The sequence below is a fragment of the Rhincodon typus genome, chromosome 11 (genome assembly GCF_021869965.1).
Source record: "Rhincodon typus isolate 14 chromosome 11, sRhiTyp1.1, whole genome shotgun sequence".
NCBI classification, from domain to species: Eukaryota; Metazoa; Chordata; class Chondrichthyes; order Orectolobiformes; family Rhincodontidae; genus Rhincodon; species Rhincodon typus.
In genome coordinates this window covers 17,614,307-17,624,572 of record NC_063342.1, presented here as the reverse complement: position 1 = coordinate 17,624,572, position 10,266 = coordinate 17,614,307, and the positions used below count along the sequence as shown (strand labels likewise).

General features: G+C 41.1%; 1 protein-coding gene across 1 annotated transcript in view; it reads left to right on the top strand.

Annotated features, from left to right (window-relative positions):
* Positions 1 to 9,995, top strand: part of LOC109917525 (lebercilin-like protein) — a gene marked incomplete at its 5' end in the record, with an annotated part of 62,931 nt that extends 52,936 nt beyond the window's left edge. Inside the window, one exon of the mRNA XM_048603040.1 lies at positions 8,384 to 9,995. Within this exon, the coding sequence (XP_048458997.1) occupies positions 8,384 to 9,183 (800 nt within the window). The remainder of the gene's footprint in view (positions 1 to 8,383) is intronic.
* Positions 9,996 to 10,266: the final 271 nt, after the last annotated feature.

Here is a 10,266-nt window from a genome sequence, read left to right as displayed (position 1 = left end):
ACTAATGTTCTGGGGATATCAGTTAAAGTCCCACTGTGGAACATGATGGAATTTGCATTCAATAAAAATCTGGAATCTATAAAATGCTAGCTTAATGGAAACCCTGTGACCACTGTCAAATATCATAAATCCCATTTGATTCACACATGTCCTTTAAGGGTGGAAATCTGCCACTCTTACCTGGCCTGGGCCTGCAAGTGACATCAGACCCATAGTAAGTAATGTAGTTGGCTCTTAATAATAAGGTGTGGCCGATTGTTGCTGGCCAAGCCAGCAAGGACCAAATTCCATGAATGAACAAAAAAAACTTTCAATGCAGTTTACTGTTATTACTCTCATGTAATTAGCTGCCTAAGTTAAGTTGGAAGTTACTAATGATGTGATGTTTATCTGGCATGAACAGAAATTTCCTTTAAGTAAATACTTAGAAGAGAAAAGCCGCTATTATAAACTCCATTCCCCAGCCATTAATTTCATCCCCAGTCCTGATAATGGTCCAAAGCTGAAACATATGTTTGTGACACCAGTGCTATTTCATCCTGAATAAGTTTTTGATCTATGGTCATTTGGACCACTAGCTTTCACCTCCAAACAGAAACTGACAGTAAACATTTAAATCATGTGCAGATTGCAGACATTAATTAATATTTTTATTTGTAGTAAAAGAAATCATTTGATATTATGATTAAGATAAATAAACTTGTCAATGTCTCATAACCATATTTTCCATAAAACTGGTGCACATGTTTGATCTCGAGTTGGGTTTCTGACCCTATACCTGCTCCATCAGCAAGAACAGCTATATCCACAGGTGTAATATCACCTGAATTTACTGTGACCTCAGTGTCCCAGGTGCTACTGTTGAAATGCATGTTCATGGTTTTCTCAAGATGTTACCCCAACAATTCACTTTTTCAAAGCTTTCTTGGCCAGCCTCCGTCACCAATCTTCTGTAAAATTCAACTCATATCCACCCTTCATCTTGAGCTTGAGGGCCTACCCCAGTGAAGAAAACCCTTGTATTTAGAATTCGTATCTTTTTATTTAACTCCCACAAGGCCTCTCTAACCTTCTTTAGTTCTTTAATTCTTTAATTCTGGGGGAATTCTGCATTTCTTCAAATTTTGACCTCTTGTGCACCTCCTACTATGTTTAGAGTCAAAGAGTCATACAGGACAGAAACAGACCCTTCAGTTCAACGAGTCCATGCCGACCATAATCCCAAACTAAACTAGTCCCACCTGCCTATGTTTGGTCCGTATCCCTCCAAATACTTCTTACTCATTTATGTATCTAAATGTCTTTTAAATATTGTAACTGTACCTGCAGTTCATTCTGCACACAAACCACTCTCTGTAACAAAAGTTGCCCCTCATGTCTTTTTTAAATTTTTCTCCTCTAAACTTAAAAATATGCCCCCTAGTCTTGAAACCCCCCACCCTAAGCAAAAGACCCCTGACATTCACCTTATTGATACCTCTCATTATTTTATAAACTTCTATAAAGTCACCCCTCAACCTCCTACACTCCAGTAAAAAGAATTTCCAACATTTCCTTACATCTCTTATTCCAGTTCTGATGAAGATTATCAATCTAATACATCAGGCTGAATTCTCTTGGCTCCATGCACGTAGGCTTGGAGGTATATGGGGACCTGGGGTAACCTGTCCTAAGACTGCTCTCTGAAACAATCCAGCCACTGCCTGAACAGATTTCCTGGTATGGAATGGGAGTGCAACCAACTGTCTGCTGCATGAAGGTGGTCAGCCAAATTGCGTTGTTCAAAGTCTCCACTGGGGCAATTTTGCAATCTTGACAGCACTTTACACTGGTGTTGAGCAACCTATTTCATTTTGATGTCTTTTTATGACTTAGTATTGATTTATGGGGCTCAAAATTACATGGAATGGTGGGGGGAAGGTGTCAAGCAGACATCTACCCGCCTCCACTGCCAAGATATTCAGAGACCTAACAGTACAGAAAAATCCCATTCTGCTGCAGTAACATGCAGTGGTCGTCATTGATAGATTGAGACTGGACTAACATTCCTCAATTGCAAAAAGTCCCATTCTCTGGTGCTAATTTAGTTGGTAGAACATCCTGGCAGCACCAGAGCTTGGCAGTGGGCACACGAGCAGGGATTACATGCAGGCTACAAAATAAACAGCCATGAATCCTGGAGAAAGTGAATCAGGGGGATATTGGAGGGAGGGCAGTTTCAGGAGTGTTTGAACCAGGGGCGGCTAAGAAGGAAGGTGAGATCTAGCTATTCAGGGGCGCCCTCCAAAGAAAGCACCACTCTTCCTTCCCACTGTTTTATAAGTTTTAAAACAAAAACAGGGGATGCCTGCCCGATTACCTACGCTCACCTTATTATGATATGGACAAGAAAATATCATGGCTAAGTGAGCTTTTATCAAGCTCAATTGACCCTAAATTATTTATTGACATCTGGTGAGTGGGCTGTTGATTCCAGTGTCTGCCCACTCTCAGCATTATGGATGTGAACTCAGATGGATGGGAAGCTGGTGGGCTGGCCACCCATCTTATTCCGAGTCATCCCCTCGGTGAAAGCAAAGCCCAGAGGGGACACAACATCCAGCTCATGGTGTGGTGCTGTTTCACTGGTAATTCCTCAGTATTGCACTCATCCAGGCAAGTGGGGAATATTCCATCACACTCCTGATTATTCAGCTACAGGACCCATTGAATACATTAGTGTATTATCTTAGTTAAACATTTAGTGTTTTGTTTTCAAGCATTGCAGTATTTTGGGAACAATCTTTTCCTATATGACCAATCTTGTGTTTTAAGACCGCAGACGAAGGAACAGAAGTAGGCCATTCAGCCCATTGAGTCTGCTCTGCCATTCAATTAGAATGTAACTGGTCTGATGATCGCCAACTCCATTTGCCTGTCTTTTTTCCATAACACTGGATTCCTTAACTGATTGAAAAGGTGTCTAATTCAGCCTTAAGTATACTTAACAACCCAGCATCAACAGGCCTCTGGTAAAAAATTCCACAGATTCACTTCCCTGAGAAGAAATTTCTCCTCATCTCTATTTTAAATGTGTGACCCTTAACTCTGAGATTTTGCATCTGCTCCCAGACTCTCCCACAAGGGGAACAACCTTTCTACATCTAACCTGTCAAATTCCCTAAGATATGTTTCAATAAGGACACCTCTCATTTTTCGAAATTCCAATTAGTACAGGCCAAACCTATTCAACATCCTCTTAATAAGATCATCTCTCTATCCTGATATCAACCGAGTGAACCTTCTCTGGACTGCCTCCTATGCCAGTATATCTTTCCTCAGGGAAGGGGCCTTCTATTTGGTCCATCTCTGACCTTGAAAGTATTTGGAAATATAATTTCTCCTTCTGTTGCTTCTTAATCTAGTTATCCATTCTTACTAAGGCAAATCTGTTTTAAACCTGGAACTGATCCATTCTCTTTGTAATCTGCTGTTCTTTATGTTTGTCTTCTTGCATTAAATCAGTGCTGTTTTAAATTAAGTTGTCTTCAAGCTGCTTTAAAGTTTTAAACTCTCTATTCAGGCTTTAAAATTTTGTTTTTAAACTCAGTTTTGCACCCTTTACAGGATTTTCCCACTTTCTGCAGCTTAGATGGAGTTTTCCCACTTCTTGTGATGTATGATTTCCTACTCCTAGTAGCCTTAGCTATAACACACTTTCTTCTGCCCAAATTTTTAAATCAACTTCTTGACTTCTCACAGTTTAATTTCTAAGTCCTGGTCTTTTTAAATCTTATGTTTCTTTTTCTGCTAGATTCTTTTCCAAAGCCTACTCACAATTGCAGCAATGTTCTTTATTTAAAACTTCCTTGACACCCTTATCTGGTCTTTACATTATTTCCATAAATATTGCTTTTCCATTTTCCCTGAGGTATATCGAACTTTACTCCTGTATTATCTACACAGTCCTTACAGAACCTCCTTTGCTAAGACCTCTGTCTTTTTCTCAATGTAGTTGGTTTCTTCTCTTTCTCTAGACTACATTTTCCATCTGCACCTTCTTAGTCACTTCTTTCAAAGAAAAACACTTGGTATTAGGGCTATTCTGGAAAGCAACAAACTTATAGCATAGTTTATTGTGAACTGTCATTCTGATATATTGGAACATGTGATCAAGTCACTAATTATGTATGGTTATCTCAGGAATTTTGGCAGACACAGCTTGCTCAGGAAATACAATATTGGGAAGCTCTTTCAGTTACTCTCATCCAGAAGAACAATTAGGTTTCACACCAAATTCACCATAAAGGTGCTTCAGATATTGGGAGACAGGAATGAGACAGCTTGTTCTTAAGCTGGCTTTCCTCCATCTGATTCGAGATTTTGAAAAAAACACTATCCAAGTCAGTCACTGTTAAAACACCTCAGCAGGAGTCTACAGCAAAACCTCAATTATCACCAGTACTGAGATTTTTAGGTAACCATTTTATAAAAGAAATCAGTGACCCCAGTGCCCTTTCAATTGCATCTTTTAAAGAAACCACCTCTGCTAGCTATATAAAACTTGAAATGAATCCATCTGTAAAGCTTCAAAACATAAGCGCTCCAAAATATAAAACTTCTTTTAACTTTATAGCTTACATTAATTTGCTTGGCATAATTAGAAAGAATACCCAAGTCCTATGCGGAACTTTGTGCTCCTCTCAGGAACTTGACCCAAAGTCTGTCATGAGGATAGGTTGTATAAACTTGATTTGTATACCCTTTAACTGTGATGTAATTACGATTCTTAAGATGAATGATTCAAGTAGGTAGTGTAGAGATTCTATTTCTGCTGACAAGAGAATCCAGAAAAAAGGCAAATAAGATTAATATTTGGGTTTTTGAGCGTGAAATTAAAAAAATACATTTTGTGAAAAAAAGTAGCATATATGTAGACTCTCTTCACTGTCTCTGCACCACACATCCATCCGCACCTATAACAGTACGCAGCATAGATACAAAGCCTTCCGAAAGGTGGAGGAGCTGAAGTCAACTGAAATTTTCAGTACCAAGACTGGTAGAGTTTTGTCAGAGTATTAAGGGATTTGGAGCAAAGACATTAATATAGACTCATAGAGTCATAAAACATGGAAACACACCCTTCAGTCCAACTAGTCCATGCTGAACATATCCCAAACTAAACTAGTCCCAACTGCCTGTTCCTGGCCCATATCCCTCCAAACCTTTCCTATTCATATATCCAACCAAATGTCTTTTAAACATTATGATTGTATCTACATCCACCACTTTCTCAGGAAGTTAATTCCACATGCAAACCACTCTGTATAAAAAAATTGCCTTTTATGTCTTTTTTAAATCTCTTTACTCTCACCTTAAAAATGAACCCCCTAGTCTTGAAATTCCCCATCTTAGGGAAAAGACAATTACCATCAACTCTATCTATACCTCTCATTATTTTATAAACTTCCATCAGGTCACCTCTCAACTTCCTACGCTCCGGTGAAACAAGTCCCAGCATATCTCCATGGGATGGTTCAGTGGTTAGCACTGCTGCCTCACAGTGCCAGGGACCCGGGTTCGATTCCACCCTTAGGCGACTGTCTGTGTGGAGTTTGCACAATCTCCCCGTGTCTGCATGTGTTTCCTCCCACAGTCCAAAGATGTGCAGGCTAGGGGGATTGGCCATGATAAATCACCCATAGTGTTCAGGGATGTGGAGATTAGGTGGGTTATAGAGGGGTGGGTCTGGGTGGGATGCTCAGAGGGCCAGTTTGGACTTGTCAGGCCAAAGGGCCTGTTTCCACACTGTAGGGATTCTATGATCTATCCAGCCTTTCCCTATAACTCAAACCATCCATACCGAGCAACATCCTGGTAAATCTCTTCTGAACCCTCTCCAGCTTGATAATATCCTTCCTATATCTGAGGAACCAGAATTGGACACAGTATTCCAGAAGAGGCCTCACTAATGTCCTAGAACATAGCACAGTACAGGCCCTTCGGCCCATGATGTTGTGTCGAACTTTTACCCTAATCCTAAAGTCTATCTAACCTCCACCCCTAACTTATACTATCATCCATATGCCTATCTAATAGCCGCTTAAATGCCCCTAATGAGGCCGACTCCACTACCCTCTCCGGCAATGCATTCCACGCCCTGACCACTCTCTGAGTAAAGAACCTACCTCTGATGTCTCCCCTATATCTACTTCCACTCACTTTAAAACTATGCCCCCTCGTAATAGCTACCTCCACCCTAGGAAAAAGTCTCTGGCTGTCCACTCTATCTATACCTCTGATCATTTTGTACACCTCTATCAAGTCACCTCTCATCCTTCCTCGTTCTAAAGAGAAAAGCCCTGGCTCGCTCAACCTTTCCTCCATTCCAGGCAACATCCTGATAAATCTCCTCTGCACCTTTTCCAACGCTTCCACATCTTTCCTGTAATGAGGCAACCAGAACCTGACACAATACTCCAGATGTGGCCGAACCAGGCTTTTGTATAGCTGCAGCATAACTTCACGGCTCTTGAACTCAATCCCTCTATTAATAAAAGCTAACACACCATACGCCTTCTTAACAACTCTATCCACCTGGGTGGCAGCTTTCAGGGAACTGTGAACATGAACCCCGAGATCCCTCTGCTCCTCCACACTGCCAAGAATCTTTCCGTTAATCCTGTATTCTGCTTTCAAGTTTGTCCTTCCAAAATGAATCACCTCACACTTTTCAGGGTTAAACTCCATCAGCCACTTCTCAGCCCAGCTCTGCATTCTATCAATGTCCCTTTGTAACCTAGAACAGCCCTCCGCACTATCCACAACTTGACCCACCTTCGATCCTGTCCTGTACAACCTCAACATGACATCCCAACTCCTGTACTCAAAGCAATGAAAGCAAGCGTGCTAAGCAGTTTTTTAACCACCGTGTCTATATGTGACACAAGCTTCAAAGAATTATGTACTTGCACCCCTAGGTCCCTCTGTTCTACAGCACTACCCAAAGCCCTACTGTCAATTGTATAAGCCCTGCACTTGTTTGTTGTGCCAAAATGCAATACCTTGCACTTATCCAGATTGAACTCCATCTGCCATTTTTCAGCCCATTGGCACATTTGATCAAGATCCCTTTGTAATCTTAGATTACATTGTCTACAATGCCACCAATTTTGGTGTCATTCGCAAACTTACTAACAATTCCTTCTATATTCTCATCTAAATCATTTATATAAATAAGAAACAAAAAAGAACCCAGAACCAATCCCTGTGGAACTCCACCACACCCGGCACTTTTCCCTGCAACCGCAGGAAGTGCAACACCTGCCCCTACACCTCCCCCCTCACCCCCATTCCAGGCCCCAAGAAAACCTTCCATATCAAGCAGATGTTCTTCTGCACATGTGCTAATGTGGTATACTGTATCCGCTGTTCCCGTTGTGGCCTCCTCTACATCGGGGAAACCAAGCGGAGGCTTGGGGACCGCTTTGCAGAACACCTACGCTCCGTTTGCAACAAACAACTGCACCTCCCAGTCACAAACCATTTCAACTCCCCCTCCAACTCCTTAGATGACATGTCCATCCTGGGCCTTCTGCAGTGCCACAACGATGCCACCTGAAGGTTGCAGGAACAGCACCTCATATTTCACTTGGGAATTCTGCAGCCCAATGGTATCAATGCGGACTTCACAAGCTTCAAAATCTCCCCTCCCCCAACTGCATCCCAAAACCAGCCCAGGTTGTCCCCGCCTCCCTAACCTGTCCTTCCTCCCACCTATCCCCTCCTCCCACCTCAAGCCCCACCCCCATCTCCGACCAACGAGCCTCATCCCGCCCCCTTGACCTGTCCGTCCTCCCTGGACTGACCTATCCCCTCCTTGACTCCCCACCTACACTCACCTTTACTGGCTCCACCCCCGCCTCTTTGACCTGTCTGTCTCCTCTCCACCTACCTACTCCTTTATCCATCTTCTATCCGCCTCCCCCTCTCTCCCTATTTATTTCAGAATCCCCTTCCCCTCCCCCATTTCTGAAGAAGGGTCTAGGCCTGAAACGTCAACTTTCCTGCTCCTCTGATGTTTCTTGGCCTGCTGTGTTCATCCAGCTCTACACCTTGTTATCCCTGTGGAACTCCGCTGGTCACAGACCTCCAGTCGAAAAAGCAACCCTCCACCATTACTCTCTGTCTCCTGCTTTTATAGATAAGCTATGATCAAAATGAAAAGCAGCAACTCCATGGGCTAAAACATGCTTCTTTGTTCTATCAAAAGAATTGGGTCTAAAATAACTCCACATAATAATAAGCTATTTTCTTTTGGGTTCTAGTATTGTTTGACATCTTATACTAAGATTAGTTCAATCACCTCTATTTATAAAATTCTCATGAATATGTTCCCTTTTAGAATATGAACAAGCAGAGAGGAGATGGAAGGAGATGACAGAAAATGATATCTTAGAAAACCTTGAAAGAGAAAAAAGAGAAAAAAAGAAGGAAAGAGCTGCTCAAGTTTTGAGAGAGGCCTCAGAAAGGAAAGAGACAGGAGAAGAGCAGGACACCAATGGAAGAGAGCAGCTAGAAACAATGGAGGAAAACAAAGACGCAAATGAATTACAACCGGACGATATCAAGAACAAAGGTGAAACATTTATAGTAAATGACAATGCTGATAAAACTCCTTCTAGACTCAGAAGGCGCTATAGGTTCACAGAACAAATTGAAAATCTCCACCAAGGGCTTCCTGTTTGCAAAATATCTTATGCTACCCATATCAGCAACAAAAAAAGACAAGACAGGCAAGAAAGTAAGGAGTTTCCGGACTTAAACTCTTCCTTCAGTGGTTATGAGCCATCTTTTGCGAAGTTGTGCAATCGATCAAATGAACTGAGGCACCAAGTTGGGAAAGACCCAAATGAAAAATCTGAAAATTGTCTTCGGTCAACATCAAGAAATGATACAAAAAATAGCCTCATTGAAAAGTTATTTAGATCAAGCAGTACTTTAGAAAATAAACCCTCCAAAGACGATGAAGCTAAAGCCACAGACAAACTAAAACAGCTACAAAGAAATAAACAGACAAGTCGAATTCAGGTTACTAACAAGAATAGGTTAAATGTTCTGGATCCTGACTTGCTGCCTGTGAGAGTTTTAGAACCATCCACAGATGAAAGTGAAAAATTGGTTTTACAATCTTTACATAAATAAAAATAAGAATATAGACATTTGTTAAGTTTTATTAAGGTTGTTGTAGCACACTTCTCTCCAGAAATTGAGATAAATGGAAACAATTGCCATTCTGAAGATTTTTCTGATGAGAATGCATAAGGGAAAGATGTTGTCCCTAATGTCGAAAGTAATAAATAATTGTTAGAACATTTTACAACTTGTTTGCACACATTTAACATTTTCCCATATGAATAGTCAACTCAGAAATTCATTTGTAATAGCATTACATCAGCAATGCAGGTATGCTTTAAGATGGGTACCTAGTGTAACTGGCAAGCCCGAGTTATATTATTAGTTCTGCATTTTTCATTGCCCATACTAATCCAGTTAAAGATGATTCAGGATCAACAAAGAATCTTATATAGAGGTCAGTTTGCTGCCAATATTCAACAGTTTAACAGTGAAATTTAAATGGTTATCGTGTGCCACTCGTAAAAGTTTGTTCTGCAAACAGAAGCCAAACAGTACCTGATTAAATATGTTGTATCATTTCAAGAGGTGCTACTTGCCTAACTGCCTTCAATTTGTATCAATGAGAAACCGTGATCCTCTGCACTGACATAAGATGTGCAGTATATTTCATTTAGTAATGAGTTCTGTTGGAGACTGCATTGGGTTCCACCCAATTTGATGATGTTACACATTCCAGGGTGGAGATCTGGTGAGTCCAACTCCAGATCCCAATGGTGTCAGACTACTCATCTCTGGCTTCTGATAGTCTTTGTCATAATGTCTAACTAGCCAACATGTATCTATTGCTATCATGCAATAAACTACATCTTATTAATTAATTCATGTTCTGTTAGTTGTTAATTTGTATTCTGTTGCAGTGCCTCATCAGGGGCTGTTTAAAAAGAAATAGAGAGCTTTACTTTCAGTTTAAAGGAGCAATGGGAGCTTTACTCTAACTTCATGTTGTCCCTGACATGGAGGTGCTGTTGTTGGACTGGGGTGGATAAAGTCATAAGTCCCACAACATCAAATTATAGTCCAACAGGCTTATTGGAAATCACAAGCTTTTGGAGCACTGCTCCTTCGCCAGGTGAAATCTTCCAATGCATT